Source organism: Numenius arquata, chromosome 7 (genome assembly GCF_964106895.1).
Source record: "Numenius arquata chromosome 7, bNumArq3.hap1.1, whole genome shotgun sequence".
Lineage (NCBI taxonomy): Eukaryota > Metazoa > Chordata > Aves > Charadriiformes > Scolopacidae > Numenius > Numenius arquata.
The window spans coordinates 63,287,088-63,311,385 of NC_133582.1; the positions used below are offsets into that span (position 1 = coordinate 63,287,088).

Consider the following 24,298-nt stretch of genomic DNA (forward strand, 5'->3'; position numbering starts at 1 on the left):
GAAATTGAAATGAAATTATACGAGGTCAATTTTACAAATTGCCTTTAAAAATGAGTCAGTACGCTTGTTGGATACAATTTCCTTATACTTGCTCTCGCCTCTTAACCAGGTATGCAAATAATATTGGAAATACAAGTCCTTTTGTTGATGATGTTTGAAGCTAGCAAGAAAGTCTGATTCTAGTTTTCAGGTTTGTTTTCAGGGTTTTTTTTTAACAGGTTAAAACATCATTAACCACCTGGTTTACTTACTATACTTTTATACCTGCAAACATTCTGATAATAACATCTATGCATTTATTTCATTACGGATGCAGCTGTCTATAGGACCCATAGACAACAAACTAATTTACAGTGATTTTAATTTAGAAAGGTTTATTGTTCACTTTTATCTTATAATTGCTAAGATTATTTTTTTTTTTTTATGGAGATGTATTTAGTCACTTTTTCTTCTAGTTATATAACATCACTGTTTCATATCTCCTTTTAGATATGTGGGACATGCCGTTACAAACTCTTTTCACGCTCCAAAGGGAAAAAACAGAAGCACACTATATGCATGAATGGAATGAATAACCAGATGAACAGAATATACATTCACATGGCACCTTTCACCTACACAGGATTTCAAAGCACTTTTGAGTATTGCACTTCAGAACTTAAGTCACAAACTACTGCAGCGGGGTCACCCTAGCAGAGGCTGGCAGTCCTTTTCTGCCAGCACACTGGGTACTTGCAGTGGGTTTCTATTGCATAAAGGCTTTCCCATGACATCCTAATAATCCCTCCCTGCAGTGTAAGGCGGGCTGCAAAGTGAACAATTTCATATTTTTTATGCAATAGTATTCTGATTTCTCACCACTTAAATTTGGGCTGGCTCTGGGTGTCTCAAAATACCAATAGTGATGCAGAAGCTTTAATATCCTCAGAGTAGAAAGGACCTTCATTTAAGATGGACATCCAGCAGTATAAGTATTTCCAAACACTGTGCCAAAGTACTGGTTAAAGACTGAGTCAAAGGAAAACATATTCCCTACTGAGCCACCGACACACTTACTGCAGCACCTGATGCTCTTTGGAGGCCACTCATCTCAAGTACTGACCAGGTAAGACCCTGCTTACCTTCAGATATCTCACAAAATAAAAGCCCACAGTACAGTAGCACAGCTATAAACAAGATAAAACAATGACATATGAGTTATTACACAATCTAATTCTGTCTTGATGGAGAACAAATTATCTATGTAATGTTCCTGTTTTCCTTCTCAGGCTTAACCCATAATTCATGACCTACAACCCTTGTATTTTAGTAAATTATTTGCTTGAGAGGTACAGTTCAATTGTGCAATGGTGAGTGTGTGTCAAATATAAAAATAAACATTATACAAAATAACTGCAAAAATGTGCAGGCTGTTGCAAAATCATCTGAACTTCTGGCTGTTTAGGAACTTCTAGAGGAAAACTTAAAAAAATTGATCCCTGCTCAGAATGTAATCTTTTAAAAGCCAGGTCCGGAATATTTCTCTTACACTAATAGTATCACTGATACTATTTCCTCTTCTTGCCAATGACCAGAACAGTACAATTTGGCCTCCAAGAACTCATGACAAGACTTTAAATTCCTGTTTTGCTTATGTCAGCTCTTTTGTAATTTGCTTCCATTTCTTCTGAATAAATACAAAACAAATCAATGTTAAAATATAATTTTGTTATATGAAAAATTGCAGAACAGAACATCATAATTTACCTGAAATATAACTATAAAAAATGAGGAAAGAAAAAGTGAGCTGTCACCTAAAGTATAATTTGGCATGTGGAAACTTTACTACTCTGAAAGGAAAACCAAAAAGTATCAATGCCCACAAAACCTGTAATAATTCTGTTTATACTGTAGAGTTGGCAACTCAAGGAGAAAAACCAATGGCAAATGATAAATGCAGATGTCCATATTAAAATTTCTACAAAGTGGCACTTAAGGAGTTCACATTAAACATCCTCCTAACTGCAAAGTGAAAATCTCCGTATTTTTTTCCTTTGAAAACGGTCTTATTGCACAGGACCTTAGTAAAGCATCTTTCCAGAAGATTTTCAATGGTGGAGGCAAGAAACAGAAATGTTGTCAAGTCTTGTTAACTGCCCCTGGCAGTTGAATGCCTAACCCCCATTTTACTAGTCCTTGTAATGCTGTTCAACTTCCCACCCCAGCAGAACTAAAACCAAATTCTCTGCCCTCCAATTTTCTTTTTCAGTCAACACAAAAAAATAAATAGAATATAACTGGCCCAAATAAAACCATCTTCTCCTTGTGTAAACTCTCTCCTTGTAACAAAAATAAACAAACCAACAAAGGTTCATATTGTTCCGTTTGCCACGAAGCTTGCAGTTCAGCACATCAGATGCCATGGCCCACTAAATCTTAAGAAAAGTGCTTAAATATACAGTGCTTACTCAGAAGTTTCAGGTACAGAAGTTGTTTATGAGCTGCCAACTGACATTTATGAAGCAGTACGTATTTTGAATCATGTAGAGCTAGTATCTCAATTTATGCCTCGGGTTCCACTGAGGAATTAAGGTTAGGGGTTCACAGAATCACAGAATCTTAATGGGTGGAAAGGACCTCTGAGATCACCGAGTCCAACCACACACACACACACGACCTCCACAATCTCAGGCACTAGAGCATGCCCTGAAGTGCCACGTCTACACGTTTCTTAAATACCTCCAGGGATGGTGACTCCACCACCTCCCTGGGCAGGCTGTTCCAGTGCCTGACCACTCTCTCAGTAAAGTCATTCTTCCTAATATCTAATCTAAACCTCCCCTGCCACAACTTCAGACCATTTCCTCTGGTCCTGCCATTATTCCCTTGGGAGAAGAAGCCAATACCCACCTCTCTGCACCCTCCTTTCAGGGAGTTGTAGAGGGCAATGAGGTCCCCCCTCAGCCTCCTCTTCTCCAAACTAAACATGCCCAGTTCCCTCAGCCTCTCCTCATATGACTTTTGTTCTCCAAAACCCTCACCAGCTTGGTGGCTCTCCTCTGGACACGCTCCAGCAGCTCAATGTCCTTCCTGTAGTGAGGGGCCCAGAACTGAACACAGCCCTCGAGGTGAGGCCTCACCAGTGCCCAGTACAGGGGCCCCATCACTGCCCTGCTCCTGCTGGCCACGCTGTTCCTGATACAGGCCAGGATGCCATGGCCTTCTTGGCCACCTGGGCACACTGCTGGCTCATGTTAAGCTGGCTGGCCACCAACACCCCTAGGTCCTTTTCTGCTGGGCAGCTTTCCAGCCACTCCTCCCCAAGCCTGTAGCATTGCCTGGGGTTCTTGTGACCGAAATGCAGGACCCGGCACTTGGCCTTATTAAACCTCATCCCATTGGCCTTGGCCCATTGATCCAACCTGTCCAGGTCCCTCTGTAGAGCCTTCCAACCCTCAAGCAGATCAACACTCCCACCTAGTTTGGTGTCATCTGCAAACTTACTGAGGGTGCACTCAATCCCCTCATCCAGATCATCAATAAAGATATTAAACAAGACTGGCCCCAAAACTGAGCCCTGAGGGACACCACTGGTGACCAGCCGCCAACTGGATTTCACCCCATTGATCACAACTCTCTGGGCACGGCCATCCAGCCAGTTTTTTTACCCAGTGAAGAGTACACTTGTCTATGCCGTGATTCACCAGCTTCTCCAGGAGAATGCTGTGGGGGATGGCATCAAAGGCCTTACCAAAGTCCACGTAGACAACGTCCACAGCCTTCCCCGCATCGAGAAGGCAGGTCACATGGTGACAGAAAGAGATCAGGTTGGTTAAGCAAGACGTCCCTTTCATAAACCCATGCTGGCTGGGTTACAAGCTTACAACAAAAAAACACAGTTATGGCAGTTCAGTGTATAAAACTATTTACTACCTTGCTTTTGGTACAGTGTTTGGAAACAAGTAGCTCAGAAAGCTGGGAAGAGGGTTTAATGTCCAAGGAACACCATAACCGCAACCAGGGCAACCCGCATTACTGTGCTCCCTTGATCCAAGGTACAATGTCTGAGGGAGAAGAACAGCAAAGCCTGCAGGTTCTGTCACCGTGATTCCTGCCCCAAATCTCCAGATGTAATTGACTCACCGGATTACTTTGCACAAATGCTGTTCACTTCCAATGATATGTTTTATGACTGAAATTTGAACTTTACTCGCTCTGCTAGAAATAAAATCCTGTGTTAGCCAATAACCTAGGCAAGGTCCCAGATAAACCTCTATATGCTGTATAAATCAGGCGGTGGTTATAAGTATGTGACCTTAATGATTCAGCTTTATAAAATGCTGAAACTCAGCAAAACCAGTAAGCTGAGTTTTGCTTTTCAATAAATATGGATTACGTTCAGAAGCTTGGGGAGAATTCACTTTATTGAACACATTTTTTTTATCTTATTATTAGATTGGTACAAATTTATTGCCATCTGTTTGGCTAGGTATCACAAAATCCAATAAAATGCACAGGCTAAAATACTGAAGTAGTGTCTACCTATTTCTTACTTCCAGAAAACAACAGGGAAAAAATTTTAAAAGCGTATGTTCTCTCAGGCCATTCAGCAGAAGTACAGGAAATGAGTAACAACAGTGTTGTTGCTGAGAACACTAATAGGATTTGTCACCTAATTCCATTTGAAAAAGGATCAAATGCTTCAGCTGATGAAACAGTATGACTGCTCCCACGGCTGGCTGACCCCAGTGACAGAGCTATGTACACAGCAAGGATGCTGTTGCATCATTTGGGAAGGAGAAAAAAAAAAAGGGAATTGTGAATACAACCTCAGAGGTACATCACAAACTATACATTCACCCATTATAGCCACTGTAAGCCTGGGTCCTCTTTAATCCTCACTCTTTTCTCTGGTTTCTCCTCCTTTCATAACTATTTCTGAATGTAAGGAAACATGCAAAAAAGAATACTGGAATAAACAACTGGTATGCGGACAGCTTGAATGCCATTCTATACCAAGGAGGGGCATTAGAACAGCAGAGATATTGCTTTGCTACAGACTAGTCAAACCTTACATACCTCTTCCAAACACACTAATAGCAAACACAGGAGTTAAACCAGTCAGCCTTCATCATGAGCACAATGGAACAGAGTTCTATTTAAGAGAGTACTCTCTCATCAGAAGCCTTCACAAGAAATTAACAATACATTCCAATGACAGGGGCTGCTGTGCATTCAGACAGCAGTATTACGAAAGCAAGACGTAAGTCTATGTTGTACTCACCCAAAATACCAAATAAAGGTACTTTTTAAACTGAGCTGTTCTACTTACATATTATAACACAAGTAATCCATATTAAGGATTATTAATGACAATAATTAGTGACAAATACAAGTATACACATTGTCGTGCAGGAGCAGGCGAAAAGCAAAGGCGTGTATTGTGCTTGTACAAGCATGGATGAGAGCAGTCAAAAGGGCAACAACCATGTATGAGTGCTTTGTACATACAGTTATGTATTTATTATCTGAGAAAAGGGAGCAATATTCTCAGAAAATGAGAATGCGGGAGAGAAAAGGAACACTGCGTGTTCTCTGAATAGGCACGATGTAACTATGAACTGGGTGCAGCAAATGCACCAGGTAATACCACGGCACGTGTAACTGTGACAACCTGTGATAGCTGCCTTCCTAACCAGAACACGCTTTTATTTCTTTGGGCAATGTATGTTGTGAAAATCCCAATACTTTTTGCACACCTCAGCCTATCCAATGAGAACACAAAGAATACAAAATATATCTATAAATTGCTGATTTTAATATAGAAAACATTTAAAATGCAGTTTGCATAAAACCTAAGACTACCTCAGAATACAAAAGGAGGTGGTGATTAGCAGTATGATAGAGCACCTAGTCTTGCCCAGAAGAGAAATGGACAGAAACTGTCCTAGTACAATCACAAGAGATTAAACAGAGCCTGGGAGAGTTCTTAGACACTGGTAAGCAATTAACTGCAATGTTAAAACCCTCCTTTAGGCTTGTGCCAACTAGCGCTCCTCCAAACAGCTGATGGGCAAATCTTGGCAGTTAGAAAGTTCCTGGAACTGTTTCCAAGAGGCTATTTGCATGCAATCACCTTCTTTAGGAGGCTAAGAAAGTCCACAAGCACATATATACACAGACTGTCCCATGCCAGCTGGCCTCAATGACCAGTAATACCCCTATGTACCACTAGTAGAGGTACAGCCTTTAACACTATTTCCCATTCCCCATACATACAGAGGAAGGTGTAGAGTTGGTGGAAGATGCCATGGAGCTATTTTCCATTCTCTTTCTCTTTGCCTCCTTCAACAGGAACATATTTATTTCTGTATTTGTCAATCACTTTCCCATTCTGCTGCAGACTTTGCAACAGGACCCTGGATACGAGTCATTACTGGCTTGGGGCATGACCCAGACAACTCCTGAAATGTTGTCTCTTAAGCAGAGATGTCACATGCATTCAAGTGACAAATAGTTTTTTTAAAAAAAATTATTTTTAATTAAAGACTTCAAAATTAAGGTTATTTAAATATATAATAAAACCATGCAAATGCTACTTGTTATGAAATAGAAAACCATACAAGCAGTACCTTTTTCATATCCCACATGGATACAGGGTTTTACCGACTCCTCTGTTTCTGTGTCCCATCCAGCTGGTTTGGAAGGCTGGACTTTCCCACTCCGATCCAGTAACCCAAGAACATGGCGACCAATTGTCTCCTCCATGGCCACAGTTGTCTTCACAACTTCTAAAAGAATCTTCATGAGTTTCTCATTAGCCTTCTGAAAAACATGCCTGCGGAACAGAAACTGATCAGTCCTTTGATTTTCCTGTTTTCAGAGCGGTTTTTATCCCTTATAGACCCTTGCAACCAGGAAAGATTTACAGTTGAAACAGTAAAATTAAGATTTCTTTTTCAAGACTAAACACCACATCATATAGTAAGTATTAACATATGCAACTATTAATACTACTGTATATGTAACTATATATTTTAAAATTATAGATGTTAACATATAAACATAAATATTAAAAGCACATTTGTGTTAAAAGTCATTCTTTTTACAAAATATATAAAAAGTCAAACTATTTAGCAACATTTGTACTTTTATCTTGGTATTTTATCTAGTTACACCTTTAAAACACGTCTACATTTGCCTGGTATTCGTTAAAAGCTTACTCTTTTCTCAAAGTGACAATTAAAAAAGATTGTTCCTCTACACAGATCAAAAAAGTTACAGAATACTCAAAAGGTATTGTCAAATACAACAATTATATTCATATAAGCTTATTTTAGATATGGACATACAATGTGTATAAATGATGTGTATGATTCTATATGAGTGTAATATGAAAGATACAGCAAAACAGGCTAAGATTTGTCTCATCCTCTATGCCATTACATTGTTAGGCTTTATAAAAAATAAGACGTTGTTTAATCTAAAGTATGTAAACTTAGAAATATGGTTACCTACAATAAAATTGCCATTATCATTAGTCAGAATAAAACTTATAAATATTAATTTAACAACAAGCACAAGATTCTCAAAAAATTGTAAAATAATAGTGTTTTCTTAACAGTTCTAAGCACCTTTCTTTAGAAAGAAGAGCTGAAGATATTTTATCATGTTTTCTTCCTCCATCTTCATCCTCAAAGATCTGCTCTCTCACATCATTTTGGTTTTCATTTTCGTCCTGAGTAAGTTTTTGTAGAGGGAGAGAAGACAAAAAGAACAGAAATCCTGTCATGCCAGAATCAACATATTCTTCTTACACGCAGTAGAATATGAAATTTAAAAGGTAAATTAGCTGTGTTTTGTTAAAAAAACTGCAAATTACAAATCACTAACTACTCTTCCCACATGGAAAAACTGACTAAAATGTAAATAAAAACAAAACAGGAAATCTAAGGCAGGGCCTACTGGAAAGAACTTTGTTATGCTGATTAAACAGTTCTTGTACTTTCTGTTGGTGTTGCTATAGCAATATGAAAATGTGAGTTTACCTGAGCAAATAGCTATAGTAATAATCCCCACCCTCAGGCTACTAAACTAACTTCTGCTGACGTAAAGTAAAGAACTATGTCTACCAATATCACCTCTTGATTCTTAAACCTGCTCTGTTGGAAGCAATACCCAACATCTTTTAGGAAAATATATTACATAAAAAGAGTTGCAGTGAAAACAAATCTTACTAGTTTTATATGCCACAGCTGCCAAGAAAGTCAAAGTCCATATTTACCTCTGTTTGTGTGCTGCTGTTTCGTAGCTCACAAAACAGCCTCTCTTTTCCGGATACAGAATGTTGTTTTAATGATTCCAGTTCCTCTAAAAGCATTCTCTCTCTCTCTGCAACCAGGCTGTCATTCTCCATTGAGAGACGCTAAGAAAGAAGCGTTACAGGGGCACACACAACTTCTTAAGCTTCTGAGTATTAGCAAGTCCTGTCATTTCTGGTTTTTTACGTATTTTGCACAATGAAATTTCAGTCCACTTCTTTAAATGTTACAAAGACATTGAAAGCTTTCTAGAATGGAATACAGCTAATAAATACTTTTGGTATCTTAAACCTTCTTTAAGATTTTCATACAACATGTATGCTCTTCATGAAACACGGTGGTCACGATGTAAACTGGAAGGTTAATTTCTAAATATTACATGTTATAGTACGTTTTGCACAAGAAAAAAGATGAAAATAAGTTATTTTTATAAAAAGCCTACACACACTCTCTTTTAGAAGAGCTAGAAGTGTGCATGGCTTAAATGCAATGCATACGTTCCTATGCGGTTCTTATGGATAAACATCCTTGGCATTAAAAACTGGAGAAAAGCCAGCAACGCAAGTTCTGCTTAATGTTTTTCATCAGTTAAAGGAATTTGAACCCCTGACAAAAGATGTTGCAAATTCATAAAGAGGTAAAAGGAGAAAGGATGTATATATTGAAAGGAAAGATTATCAGGATAAATGATAGAAAGGCACCTACAAAGCAGCTAGGAAAACAGAAACCTGACATTTCTAGAAAAGACACCTAGCACACAAGTGACTAGCTCTCCTGATTCCCCAGCTCCTTGAGCCCAAACTTAAACAGAACAGAACCAGGCTTGGATAAGGTCTGAAGAAACCTAAAGCTCCACTCCAAGGTGAAATCAAAGAATTACAGATCTCACTGATTACTCTTCCCAAGTGCATTTCTGTAACCTTACATTGTTGAAATTAAATCAGAGCAAGACCAATTCTTCTGGATTCTGTTTACTTTGTCTTCCAAGGGAAGGAATCCTTGAAGACAAGTCTATAAATGACATTCTTTTCGAAGACTTAATTATTAAGATAAGTTAATGAGTTTCATTAGCATACATACTACAGGCTTTGAACAGATGCAGAGTGACAGGAAGTTAAGTTTAAAAAGGCAAAGAAACAGTGATGTTTCCCACCAAACCCCGTAGATTTTGTTTCATTCTAACAATGAAGGGAAGTAAGGACTTCATCTCCCATGATTTAAAAAAAAAAAAAAAGGCGGCCAAAACATGTTGCAGAAAGCCATCAATACTGTTCAAGTTCAGGCCTCAAGTGGGGATAAGGAAAAATTAAGAATTCTGTAGTACTTCTAGCCACGGCTAGTGGCTTCATTGATGTAAACAGATGCTAGCCTGCATCCTTCCATGTATCTGGAGGGCGGTATGGTTTACAGTGCAGCTGCACTCACTCTTCTGGCTGCTGTGCAGCACTGCAGGCTTTCTCCAGATTTACAGAAGTCAAAATTGATCTATCACTGACTGAGCTTTGATTAAAGCAATATGCCTTCTATACATATACGCATATATGTGTTCATATACATACACACACACAAATAGATGTGTGTGTGTGTGTGCATATGCATGCAAATACGTGTGTGTCTCAATATGTATAGAGTTACAAGTATAAACAAATATGAATCTGCCTGGTGATGTCCCTTTGTTAACCCATGTTAACTCATTGAGTCAAACCCCATATTACCTCAGCTAATTGCCCTTTAAGACTCTCAAGCTCTGCTAAGAGTTGTTCTTGGTTTTCTTTCTGACGTTCCATTTGCTGCATGTGCCCTTGTCTCAATAATTCTGTTGCCTGCTGATGTTCCTGGTATTGCCGTACTAGCTCCTGTCGCATGTCTTCCAAACGTTCCTCATATAACAACAGCTGACTTGATGTTTCTGTGTCTGATGCCATCATCTCACTGTAGTGCTGAAATACGGGAACTATTTTAGCATTTTATGTTCAAGGACGGTTTCTAGTAAATATTTAAATAAATTTTAGAAAATACTTTCACAATTAAAGTAGCTATCATGAAAGTATTATCTTGTTGCATGGAAGATCCAGGCTTAGAATTATTCTCCATTTAAAAGACAACTTTTTAAAAAAAAAAAACAAAACTGTGAACACCGTTAACTCTTATGTTTTTTAGCTGGCAGGGATCTCAACAGAAAAGGCAGTGGCAGATGTATATACCCGTGTGTGAGTGTGTGTGAACAACATCAGAAGTTTGAGAGGGCAGTACCATACAAACCAGGAATATTACAGTTTATTCACTATCAAGATAATACAAGATCATAGTATTTAATTGTTACACAAATTTGAAAGTGTTATTTTTGCTTCTACTAGTGCCAAATTTAATTAAAAAAATAAACTTAGGATGAAATTGTGGAGTCAAAATTTATGACTGCTTTTAACCGTATTTTTTCCACACCTTACCTCCCACACCATACTTGTGAAATGCTAAATATATATTTTACATATTACAAGTTTTGTGTTCAGCTGATATCCTTTATCCCAAGGGACTCAAACACTTTAAACACTATTTTTAATCTGTTCCTTGTATAAAAACTAGAATATAACTTATCTTACAAAAAGTCTTTATACAATTTATTGCCTGCAATACAATTCTATCCATGAAATGGAATAATCTATTTTCTTGTAACTGGTATCATATTCCTGACAGCACAGCATGATGCTATGACAGTCAGGTAGAAGACAGGAAAGAATCACGGAATGATGGAATCGTCAAGAGATGGAAGGGACCTCTAGAGATCATCTAGTCCAACTCCCCTGGCCAAAGCAGGGCTGCCCAGAGCACGTTACTCAGGGCTGCATCCAGGCGGGGCTTGAAGATCTCCAGAGAAGGGGACTCCACACCCTCCCTGGGCAGCCTGTTCCAGGGCTCTGGCACCCTCACCGGAAAGAAGCTTTTCCTCACATTTGAATGGAACTTCCCATGTTCCAGCTTGTGCCCGTTGCCCCTCGTCCTGTCACTGGGAACCACTGAAAAGAGTCCGGCTCCACCCTCCTTCAACCCACCCTTTAGATACTTGGAAACATTAATAAGGTCTCCCCTCAGCCTTCTCTTCTCCAGGCTAAAGAGTCCCAGCTCTCTCAGCCTTTCCTCATCAGGGAGATGCTCCAATCCCTCAATCATCTTTGCTGCCCTGCACTGGACTCTCTCCAGCAGTTCCCTGTCTCTCTTGAACTGGGGAGCCCAGAACTGGACGCAGTATTCCGGCTGTGGCCTCACCAGGGCAGAGTAGAGGGGGAGAATGACCTCCCTCGACCTACTGGCCACACTCTTCCCTGGGCAGCCCAGGATCCCATTGGCCCTCTCGGTGACAAGGGCACATTGCTGGCTCATGGATAGTTTACTATTCACCAGGACCCCCAGATCCTTCACCTCAGAAGTGCTTTCCAGCAGGTCCACCCCTAACCTCTACTGGCGCCTGGCATTCTCCCTCCCCAGGGGCAGGACCCTACACTTGCCCTTGTTGAACCTCATTAGGTTCTTCTCTGCCCAGCTCTCCTGCCTGGCCAGGTCAAGCTCGATGGCAGCACAGTCCTCTGGAGTGTCAGCCAGTCCTCCCAGTTTGGTATCATCAGCGAACTTGCTGAGGATACACTCTGTCCCCCTCGTCCAGGTCACTGATGAATATGTCGAACAAGACTGGACCAAGTATTGACCCTTGGGGGACACCGCTGGTTACAGGCCTCCAAATTGACCTTGCTCCATTAATTACAACCCTCTGAGTTCTGTCACACAGCCAGCTCTCAATCCACCTCACTGCCCCCTCATCTAGCCCACACTTCCTCAGTTTCCTAATGAGGATGTTATGGGAGACAGTGTCAAAAGCCTTGCTGAAGTCAAGGGTAGATGACATCTGCTGCTCTCCCCTCATCCAGCCATCCAGTTATAACACCACAGAAGGCTATCAGATTGGTCAAGCATGATTTACCCTGGTAAATCCATGTTGACCACTTCCACTAACTTGCTGTTCTTCAACGTATTTGGAGATGACATCCAGAATGAGTCACTCCATTACCTTCCCAGGGACGGGGGTGACATATAATTATGTCTAAAGTTGTCACCCCTTTGAAAGGGAAAGGGAAATGGAACTATTTAACTGGAATTTTCATTTTCGTTTCTTTCTTTGCAGTTTTCGCATTGAAATGAACCGTAAACCCATTGGAAAGATTATTCAGATTTGGTATTATTCACTGCTAAATTTTTTAATTTTTTTTTTTATACACTTACCGGTGCTTCTTCTGCCGTAAGCCCTTTGACATGTGAAAAAAGTTCTTCAGAAATCACTGATTCATGTGTAGTCTGTCCTACTATGCAATCAGGCTTGCTATTAGAATGGAACTGTTCTCCAAGGGAGTTGATCTCACCAGACTCTTCACCGTGTTCCTTGCAAAGTGATTTCAATCCTTCTTCATGCTTACTGCCTTTTTCTGTTGCTTTTTTAAGAGGGTCATCAACCTCTTCTTCATTACATTGCTTTTTAATTTCAAAATGCATTCTCTGCTTATGTACACTCTGTGTTGGTGTTTCTTCTTCCTTGTGCCTAGCAATTCTTGACAATTCAGTCTGTTTGGCAAATGCTACACTCATTGACACTATGACCTAAATAAATAAGAAAAATCTGTATTAGTTTACGCTTCACAGTATCTCCTATTGCTAAAGAAATCTCATTGCTGACCATCAAGAATATAAATAAAAGTACTAAAACTTCTGAACTATGATTCTATTTTTTAATTTTTTTTCAACAGAGAAAAATGAAAAGGTAAAAGAACATAGACTTCTTGCCAATCTCATCAACAGTTACATCTTAAAATACAGACAAACTGTATTTAAGGTAGTTTAATATGCTATTTTCAATTAAAATATATTATTTAGCACAGAATTATCTAGTTCTTTTTTAAAAAAAGATACTATAAGGTGACTTTAAAAAGGCCTGGCATATTGACTTAAGTGCAGGCCGTGCTACGCTTCCTCTAACTAAGCATCCTTTGTAAATGTTTCGCTGACATGGAATTTTGGGCTGTATAAAGACAGCAGTGCCACGTGCTTGATACTCAGCACAGGTACTTTAATTGACCAGATATAAACATCTACTAGCATTAAATAGCTGCAGTTGCAGTTACAACAGGCTGGTAACGTCTGTGTTGCTAAGTATCTCCTAATACAAATAAACCCCTTTTCCAATCACGTGAGCAGTTCCTTTCCAGATTTAGAATACAGCCATTTGTAGCATAAACTACAAAAAGCATGAAAAAATAGTATAATAAATACAGAAGTGTTACACTTGAAAAGAAAACACCTAACTCTTCGCTTCCAGAAAATGTTTTGAACTTAAACTGTCCTTAACAAAATGGTAGCCAATCATATACTTTGCTTTCCCATAAAGAAGAGTTTTCTTGGCAGCAGATGAGAAAAAGAACTTTTATTCCATAAACATTCTTCCTAACTCTGATTGTAAACCTTTTTAAGAAGTATTCCTTTATTTTTTTCCAATTTTTAATTTATGTTAATTTGCTTTTTATTTATGCCATGATATAATGAAAGCAGAGATAATTTTTCATTCTGCAACAAGGTGAAAAAATTTTTGGAATTCAAAAGTGAGTAAATCCACAAACAATTTAATATACTCTGCCTATAAAATTTAAATTTTACTTCTCATGTTTTAGAGAAAGTCACCAGATCAAAATAAAAACTATTAATTTTACACAACATATTAAAACACATGATAAATATGATCTGAAAATAGTGTGAAACTGTTAAATGCAAAATCTTTTGTACTGACCGGCTGCTAAGCCTGAAGTGGCAAGAAATCCATTCTCCAAGCTCTCTAAGCCTCTGGATTTTCTAAATAAATTCTAGTGGCAAGTATGTATTCTAGTGGCAAGTATAACGGTTGCATGTTATCTATTTTCTTTGAAGTTTTAAAGCAAAACACCCCTCTCCTTCATGAACAGAGGTTATGTTAGGAATAGGAGAGACAACTAAGAAAACTCCTAAATGTTTCAGAGTTTGGGTTTTTTAAGACTTTCCCCTTTCAGAATCAGAATGAAACATAAATCAAACAAAAGTTAGCATATGCCTTTGCACTGTCCGAATTGTCAAAAATGGCAAATGAAAGTGACAGTATTTTTAAAACATATTTTAAAATAACAAAATAAAAATAATACCTTTGCTATTTCTTCTTCTAATCTTTCCTGGTACTGTTTTTCTAGCAATTGAACAACATCCAGATCATTCTGCATTTCAATTTCACTAGCAATCTGTAAGAAAACCATGAAATCTCAGATCATGTATTTGTGCTTTTATTTCATTAATTTTAAAAGTTTCAATGTGACAGATATTTTTTTCCTCAATTAGCTTATCTTCATTTCATGCGAATCACATACTTTTGTACCACAACGCAGAAGAACTGGGTAAAGGACTTCGCTTTGTTTCCACTTCAAAATTACTTTAAAAAGTTGAGTTTGCAACAGCTGTTATTCCAGCACTATTTGCATTGTCAAATGCAGTGAAAATAGGTAAGAAAGCACAGGATCACAGTACAAACCAGCAACAGTATTTTTCAAAATGCAGAATTGTTGAGCCAGGTTTCCAGTAGTACGAGGAGAGGAATGTATAGAGACACTTCCATTTGCATTTGGTTTTTAAGATCTTTAAGATTACTTTTTCAGAATTTCTTCTAAACTTTGTAGTCTATACTTAAAAAGTACTAGGATTTCACTTAAATCACTCTTCTTCCATAACTAGTGTTTAAAGAAAAGTAGCATTTTAAAGACTCCTGAAGAAATCCCACAATTTGGACACTATTTCTTTTCCACTTTAGTAAGAAACAGCCTAAACCAAATGTCTCGTTTTAAAGAAGAAATTAAAAAAAAAAAAATTAAAACCCAGGACCTATAAAGGAAGCTCATAATTATTGCTCATAATTTCCAGAAATGTTTTTCAGCAAAATTTAAATCTTTTTCCTCTAACATGGACCATCTAATAGTATAGCATAGCATATAATTACTTTACTACTACCAAATATACTACTAGTTTATATACTACTAGTCCACATTTCAATTTCATCTTAGAATCCAAAGCATCTAAATTATATTGATGATATGTATATTAGCTGTCAAATGAGTTATATGATACCTCCGGTGCTTCATCGGCTTTTTGCTGATAAAGATTTTCACTGCACTTCCCTTCCCTGAAGGCTTGTTTTAGCTTTATTTGTGAATCTGCAGGTACACTAAAAAGATAAAAGAAGCAGAGGAGGGAAATTAAAATAAATTCAATATTTCAATATAACCGATGTTTCATCTATTAAAATATACATATATATTATATATAAAGACCAGTAACTGCAAATATTTTCTTCAGAACACACATCTTCCCATGCCACTGAATTATTGTCAAGTATATGAAATTATCTTCCTTCCGTATGCAATTTGAGGATTAAAAAGTGCCTGTGAGTTGGAAGTTTTGAAATTACACCAAAAAAGCACATATGTATGAAATGACAGTTATGCATTATTCCAATTATCAAATCTTCCTCAATGAACTATAAAACCGCAATATATTCTAAATGTTGCCCTCTTTAGCTTGCAATGTTTATCTCATCTCTTCATAACACTCTTAACTCTTGATGGAACAAAACAACATAAGAGTAATGTGTTTATAAAGAATTTCTCAAATTTTGAAATAAAATGGAGCTTTACATGAATGATTATTTGAAGCACTTCGTTCTGTACACAGTGCAAAGTTATAAACATTAAAGAACAGATAAATACCTCGTGCGGTCAGAGGGTACCGCAGCACTCTGAAGCTTATCCTGCAAATGGACAATCTCTATAGTGTATCTCTCTTCACTTTCTTTCAGCTGCTGTTGGAAATAGGACCTGAGGTGTTCCAGTTCTTGAGCATGCTGTTCTTCAAGTTGTGTTTTAAGGTTCCTTATCTCCTTCAAACAGTATTCTTGAATTGTAGGATCTACAGGTAGGGCATTGGAAGGGGGCAGGAAATAAATTACATTAGTATAAATCAACTCTCTCCAAAGTTACTAGCAGTGATGGACGGAATAATTACTATAATCAAAAATTTCTTCTGATATATCAATTACTTTTCTGTAACAAATAATTATAACTTAATCTTCCATTTTGCAAAACGATATTCGATATGGGTAACGGAACTTTAACTGTAGAAAACTGAAAAAGACTAAACTAAAACCTTCACAGAATATATCCCAAAATATTTTAGAGATTTAAAAAAAATCAAGAGTATTATACAGCAAAATCTGCAAAAATCTCTTACTTACATCAAGTTGTAGTAAGCTATGAAACACTTAAAATTTAAAGTCATTGCCTTCTCTGTATCTCTGAACATACATACAATAAAAACAGCATATGCATCTTTTTACCCATTAGACCCTGTGAAGGGGTCTGGAGACATTCCTTTCTTGTTTCCAGATGGCTAGGTTCCTCTTCTTTCCTCCTTTCTAAAGAAGACAGCCACGGCTCTTTGACCTAAAAAATAATCCAGTAAATACAAATGACATCAAATGCAAAAATATTAACTGTAATTATAAACATGTAAGAAAGGTTGGTGGCCAATGCTGAAGACAGCATAACGATGTGTTTCGTTTTACAGCCCAAATGACCAATTACACATGAACAGCTAGTTGACCAGCCTGTGCAAAATGTCCACTGTAAACCTCAAACTCCTCTCTCTGCATATAAACTGTTAAGTCATAATTCCTCTAACTCCAGGAGCACTATACCTCCTCTCCAAGAAGGAGAAGAAGACATTAATAGTCTCCTCAGGCCCAATATGCAGTTTCAAATATAATTTTTTTTTTTGTACGTGTATATCCATCAATACACATGACCTGTCATCATCTCTAGACATGATTGGTTTGTGTTCTCTATTTAATACACGGAAGTACCTAACTCCAAATTTACTGACAGAATCATAGAATGGTTAGAGTTGGAAGGGACCTTCAAGATCATCCAGTTCCAACCCCCCTGCCTTGGGCAGGGACGCCTCCACTAGACCAGGTTGCTCAAAGCCCCGTCCAGCCTGGCCTTAAAACACTTCCAGGGATGGGGCATCCACAGCTTCCCCGGGCAACCTGTTCCAGTGCCTCACCACCCTCACGGTAAAGAATTTCCTCCTAATGTCTAGTCTGAATCTCCCCTCTTCCGATTTAAAACCGTTACCCCTTGTCCTGTCGCTACATTTCCCGACAGAGAGTCCCTCTCCGGCTCTCCCGTAGGCTCCCTTCAGATATTGGAAGGCTGCTATGAGGTCTCCCCAGAGCCTTCTCTTCTCCAGGCTGAACAACCCCAGCTCTCTCAGCCTGTCTTCACAGGGGAGGTGCTCCGTCCCTCCAATCGTTTTCGTGGCCCTCCGCTGGACCCGTTCCAACAGGTCCATGTCCCTCCTGTGTTGAGGACTCCAAAGCTGGACACCGTATTCCAGGTGGGGTCTCGCGAGTGCAGAGTAGAGGGGTAGAATCACCTCCCGCAACCTGCTGGCCACACTTCTCTTGATGCAGCCCAGGATGCGGTTGGCTTTCTGGACTGCCAGTGCGCACTGCCGGCTCATGTTGAGCTTCTCATCCACCAACACCCCCAAGTCCTTCTCCTCAGGGCTGCTCTCTAGCCATTCTCCGCCCAACCTGTGTTTGTGCCTGGGATTGCCACGTCCCAGGTGCGGGACCCTGCACTTGGCCTGGTTGAACTTCATGTGATTTGCACGAGCCCATCTCTCAAGACTGTCCAGGTCCCTCTGGATGGCATCCCTTCCCTCCAGTGTGTCGACTGCGCCACCGAGCTTGGTGTCGTCAGCAAACTTGCTGAGGGTGCACTCTATCCCACTGTCCATGTCTCCAACAAAGATGTTGAACAGCACTGGTCCCAGTACCGACCCCTGAGGAACTCCACTCGTCACTGGCCGCCAGTTGGACATTGAACCATTGACCACAACCCTTTTGAGTGCGGACATTCAGCCAGTTCCTTATCCACCGAGTGGTCCATCCATCGAACCCATGACTTTCCAATTTTGAGACCAGGATCTCGTGCGGGACAGTGTCAAATGCTTTGCATAAGTCCAGGTAGATGATGTCCGTTGCTCTGCCCTTGTCCACCAAGACTGTGGCAGTATTGTAAAAGGCCACCAAATTTGTCAGGCACAATTTGCCCTTGGTGAAGCCATGCTGGCTGTCTCCAATCACCTCCTTATTTTCCATGTGCCTTAGCAGAGATTCCAGGAGGATCTGCTCCATGATCTTGCCAGGCACAGAGGTGAGGCTGACTGGCCTATAGTTCCCTGGGTTTTCCTTTTTTGAATATTGGGGTTATGTTCCCCTTTTTCCAGTCAGTGGGAACTTCGCCAGATTGCCACCATTTCTCAAATATGATGGAAAGCGGCTTAGCAACTTTGTCCCCCAGCTCCCTCAGGACCCGTGGGTGGATTCCATCAGGTCCCATGGACTTATGCACCTTCAGGTTCCTTAATAGGTCTCAAACCTGATCTTCTCCTACTGTGGGCAGTTCTTCATTTGCAGAGCCCTTGTTTTTGCCTTCCGTGACTTGGGCAATGTGGTTAGAACTTGGGCAGGTGGTTAGATAAAATTTGGCTTTAGCATCCCAGGCCCCCAGATGAGTGTAAAAGCTTGGAGCAAGGAAGACAACCTTGGTGGAGGAGGATCAGGTCAGGGAACAAACTGGACATGAAGAATTTGCTATTGCCTGATGGGATAACACCAAGGAATGCTGCAGGACCTGGTCTATGTTATTGCAAGGCCATTCTCAATTATCTTTCAAAGGTCACAGTGATTGAGGCTGGTTTCTGAGGACTAGATAAAAGCACTCCTACCTTCAAGAAGGCAAGACAATCTCACTTTGATCTCTGGGAAGGTCAGGAGAAAATAATCCTGGAAACCATTTCCAAACATATGAAGCCGAGAACATACTCCATTTGGGAGTAGTCAGTATGGATTTATGAAGCGGAAATGGAGTACTCTGTCCAGTTCTGGGGCCTCCCAGTTCAAGAAGGACAGGGAACTACGGGAGAGAGTCCAGCAGAGGGGTACAAAGATGGTCAAGGGAGTGGAGCACCTCTCTGACGAGGAAAGGCTGAGAGACCTGTGTCTGTTTAGCCTGGAGAAGACTGAGAGGGGATCTCATCAATGCTTACAAATATCTAAAGGGCAGGTGTCAAGAGGATGGGGTCAAGCTCTTCCCAGTGGTGCCTGGTGACAGGACAAGGGGCAACAGATACAAGCTGGAACACAGGAAGTTCTGTTTCAACCTGAGGAAAAACTTCTTTAATGTGAGCGTGGCAGAGCCCTGGAACAGGCTGCCCAGAGGGTGTGGAGACTCCTTCTCTGGAGATATTAAAAACCTGCCTGGATGCATTCCTCTCCAGTCTGCTCTAGGTGAACCTGCTTTGGCAGGGCAGTTGGACTAGATGATCTCCGAAGGCCCCTTCCAACCCCTGCAATTCTGTGAAATCACACCTGACCAACCGTTTGACGCCACCTCCCATTACACGCCCTTAGACAAACTGATGAAGAATGAGGATGGTGAGATGGGCTGAAAACTGGCTGAACTGCTGGGCTCAAAAGGTTGTGATCGGTGGCACAAAGTTCAGTTGGAAGTCAATAACTGGTGGTGTGCCTAATGGGCCAACACCGGAGCCAATACTGTTTAACCTTTTCATTAATGTCCTGGATGATGGGATAGGAGTGCACCGTCAGCAGGTTTGCAGACTGTACAAAACTGGGAGGAGTGTTTGATACACCAGATGGTTGCACTGCTGTTTCAGGAGACCTCAACAGGCCAGAGAATTGGGCTGAGAGGAGCCTCATTAAGTTCAACCAAGGTAAATGCCGGGTCCTGCAGCCTAAAGAGGAACAGCCCTGTGCACCAGTACACGCAGAGGACTGACCAGCTGGAAAGCAGCTTTGCAGAAAAGGAGCTTGAGGGCCTTGGTGGACACCAAGCTGAACAGGAACCAGCAATGTGCTGCTATGACAAAAGTCCAACGACCTCTTGGGCTGCATTAGGAAGAGTGTTTGCTGTCAGGTCGAGGGATCCTTCCTCCCTACACAGCAGCAGTGAGACACATCCGGAGTGCTGGGTCCAGTGCTGCACTCAGAGTATAAAAGAGAAACGGACATACTGCCAGGAATTCAGCAGAGGTTCACAAAGGAGATGGGGGGCTTGGAGCATTTGTCTTACAAGGAGAGGCTGAGAGAGCTGGGAATGCGTAACCTGAAGCGGGGTCTCCATCCTTGGAGGTATTAAAAATTTGGCGGGACATAGTGCTGGGCAACCTTCTCTAGCTGACCCTGCTTTGTGCAAGGGATTGAATTAGATGAACTCTGGAGAACTCCTAACCTCACCCATCCCACAATTCTGTGATGTGGGCAGCATCTTTCTCAGTTGTATCAAATCATTGCCTTGCTCTGCCACTCAACCAGGATACATAAACACAATTTCAAACACACTCTTCACTCATCCAGAGGGAATTCATGCAACATTCAAAATCTAAATGCTATATACTCATATGTTAAAAAAAAATTTACCTGTTTACAATCCTTCATCAGCTGTGTCTGAAGTGCTTTCAGCCTACTGTATTCTTCCATTATCTTGTGTAGAAGTGCATCCATACGTTCTTGCACAGCTAAATTACACAGATAACCAGGGACTTAAAAAAAAAAAAAAAAAAGAAATCAAACATTTAACCAGAAATTTTAACACAGTGAATTGTTCACAAGTTCTTCACTGAAGCATTATCTGATAAACATTACATAATTATTGAAACAATTGAGGTCCCTTCCAAATTTTGGATGCATACATATGTTTTTTGGTTAAGCTGCTAGCTTCCTCTACAAAAAGAGGAGGGGAAAAAAAAACACCAAACCACAACACTTTTTTTTCACCAATTTCCACTATAATTAAAATAGCACAAAAAATATTTATAAGAAAAAATAAAAGTGGTTCAGAATAGAGAGGAAATCTATAAAGCAGCTATTTAGGCACATTACTTAGCACCTGAACAACAAATGGTGTAATTGCCACTCTGAAATACTTGAAATCAGTGGGTTTTTTTTAACCAGCATGATAGTAAAATGCCGTTACCTTGAGCTTGAGCTCTGTGTATTGGTAATTCTACACTCAGTTTTTCTGGCACAGCAGCAGGTCTATGGAACATATCCTGTTCTGAATCATCAACTTCTACAGCAGCTGAAGAATGTTCATTCTGATTGTCACACAAAACCTGCACAAGAAATGAAACAAAGCAAAAAAAGTGAAGATTTTTTTATAAATTTATCAATCACAATTCACAAAGAAAACAAGAAAAATGGTAGCAGGAAAGTAGTATTTTGTGAGTATTATCCTCTGTGAAAATGATAGCACAGATGGTTCTGTTGAGTGATAAGAACCTACAAAATCTTTAAAACTCCTGATAAAAGAAACAGGTATGGAAAGACTTTCAGCTACAACATAAATACATGCAATTTGGAATCACTATTTAATCTGGAACTGCCAAGTATTAAAATCTCACAGAAAAAGGCCTCCTTTACTAATGTTGAAAGCAAATTTACATTGTAAATATCTCATTCTCATAAACTGCAATTTTAGTTGGAAGAAGGATTCCCTATGGCAGAAATTTGTATCTTTTTAGAGATTAAGTACTTGTTCTTAAGCATTGAACAAATAGAAGGGGATGGCATACAAAAACTCAAGTAAATCATAAAAAGAATGCCTCGTGTTTGTTGGTGCTACGCGGCTAGTGGAATAACTGCCATATTTGCAATGAGTAGGCAAACAGAAGATTTATCCATATGATATTTATCCATATGATTTCTGAAGATAAATGATACTTGAAAAGAAACGGCCTGCTCAGAGCACACAGTGTCATTCTTTATTTAAAGATTTTTTCTTTACACCAAATTCAACTTACAAAAGTAAAATCATAATGTCCCTAAAAGCTCTGAATAGCTTTTAGGCAGATAGGCAGTATTGTGCTTCAGCAGGGGAGTTGGACTAGATGATCTTTATGGTCCCTTCCAACTCTAAAAATTCAGTGAAATTCAGTGAAATTCCCAGCTCTGAAACAACTGTTTGTTTTGGTTTGGTTTTGGTGTTGGTGTTCTGGGATTTTTCGGGTGTGGTTTCTTTTTTTTTTTTTTTTTTGTTGGTTGGACTCTATGATCTCAAATGTCCCATCCAACCAAAAATATTCTGTGATTCTGTGAACTAATGCTAAAGACTTTCATTCAGCTGCTACTTTCCGTGAGCTATCACGGAGTCCTGCTTAATCTCTCCTACGTTGGTTCTGAAGTATAGAAGTTCTGCTATCCACTTTCCCGAAAAGTTGTTGAAAGAAGTCCAGCAGACAGAAAAAAAACCCACCACCAAACCCAACCATTTGAAGTATTTAAGATTGGAAAACCATGGTTTATAATGAATGATGAAAGTAGTTCAATTCATTAAGAAATACATTTCATAAGTAACTTGATGGCTGGTCAGGAAGTATCTGTAAGGGCCATTGATTACTAGTAGTCTACAAAAAAAATATATGGCAAAATAATATTATTGGTGGCTGATACCAGAATACAAACCAAAAATAAGCTTCAATTTTTGACTATAATATCCAGCTACTGAAAACAGTATAGACAGCAGTTTTGGTAGATTCTTAGACACTTTTAAGTCTTTGAAAGATATGCTGCAGATAAGAAAGAAATTACAATCTTATTGCAGATATGAGAGTTATGTGTCAAAATGTGTATGATATCAGACCACTGTTAAATCAACAACTTAAAGCCAGAGACATACAGAAAGGAAAAAAATGCTTCCAAATCTTCTATTAGTAGATAGAAGACAAACATTACATAGGAAAACAAGACTAGGTGTAAGACCGAAGAATTGTCTGGACAAAGACATAAAAGAGTTTAGGAAAAAAAATACAAAACCCCTTGCAATGTTATTTTGGAAGATGAAGTATAGCAGTCTACTTTGAGATCAATGCAAAGAGAAAAGCTACAAATAAAATCTGTTAAAAATTAAGTAGAAAAATATGATGACTCACTGTACACACAATTTTTCATTTTCAAAATTTCCATTTTAAAAAAGACTCTTCTTTAAGTCTTACCTGAGCAAGCCTAGAACATTCCTCAGTTACAGCCTCATTCAGCTTTTCTATAAGTCTTTGTGTAGATTTGACTTCATCATCTATGAAAACAAATTATTCATATTATTTTTGAACACTAGATGCACAACAAGTTTTCAAAAGCGTAATTTCCTGCCTTGGTGAGACTGCCTCCTCAGGTCTTAGAAAGACATAGGTTTTTGTTCCCCTGTTTCTTGTTCCATCACACAGACAGATTCGATTATTACACTAGAACTGCACATTCAAGAAGGTAAGTGATAAGAAATGGCTTTGTGTGTTAGTGAGCTCTAGAAAGATTAAACTTCACAGAAACATACTGGAGGGCAAAGAACATATGCCAAGAAATTACAGAAGGGAAAATCATGATATGGCAGAAAAAGTAAGGAGAGAAAACTGGCACAATAACATAAAAGCTCACTGAGGCAAAAAGCAGCAAAGAAGTAATAGCAAAGAAACTTACTTTTGGGCAGGGAGCCAACGAAGGAATTCAAAGAACAGAGAATGAAGCAAGCCCCAAAATACTTTGCTGATGCATTTGCTTATTATTTCAGTAAGGAAAACAACCTTATAGGTGAATCTATTATATAGTTCTTTAAAATTAATTGATCTAATAGAAATAGCAAAAAATGAGTTGTAATACTTCCTTCTGGTTTTTTATATTATTATTACTGTTTCTGTGGTTTTTAAGTACCCTGAGCAGTAGGCTGCTTGTAATGGCTAAATTATTTGGTACAAAACCACTTCAAAATATTCTATAAAAACAATTTATTGGACAGCTACATGTACAAACT

The 24,298-nt window shown here is 39.3% G+C and overlaps 1 protein-coding gene across 1 annotated transcript in view; it reads right to left on the reverse strand.

Moving 5' to 3' along the window:
* AKAP9 (A-kinase anchoring protein 9) overlaps nucleotides 1-24,298 on the reverse strand; it is a 115,445-nt gene that overhangs the window by 42,011 nt on the left and 49,136 nt on the right. Inside the window, exons 10-21 of the mRNA XM_074151013.1 lie at nucleotides 23,490-23,569; nucleotides 21,473-21,611; nucleotides 20,917-21,038; nucleotides 16,744-16,849; nucleotides 16,118-16,316; nucleotides 15,480-15,576; nucleotides 14,510-14,602; nucleotides 12,573-12,944; nucleotides 10,016-10,240; nucleotides 8,264-8,404; nucleotides 7,614-7,717; nucleotides 6,612-6,817 (exon numbers count right to left, since the gene is read on the reverse strand). Of these exons, the coding sequence (XP_074007114.1) occupies nucleotides 6,612-6,817; nucleotides 7,614-7,717; nucleotides 8,264-8,404; nucleotides 10,016-10,240; nucleotides 12,573-12,944; nucleotides 14,510-14,602; nucleotides 15,480-15,576; nucleotides 16,118-16,316; nucleotides 16,744-16,849; nucleotides 20,917-21,038; nucleotides 21,473-21,611; nucleotides 23,490-23,569 (1,884 nt within the window). The remainder of the gene's footprint in view (nucleotides 1-6,611; nucleotides 6,818-7,613; nucleotides 7,718-8,263; nucleotides 8,405-10,015; nucleotides 10,241-12,572; nucleotides 12,945-14,509; nucleotides 14,603-15,479; nucleotides 15,577-16,117; nucleotides 16,317-16,743; nucleotides 16,850-20,916; nucleotides 21,039-21,472; nucleotides 21,612-23,489; nucleotides 23,570-24,298) is intronic.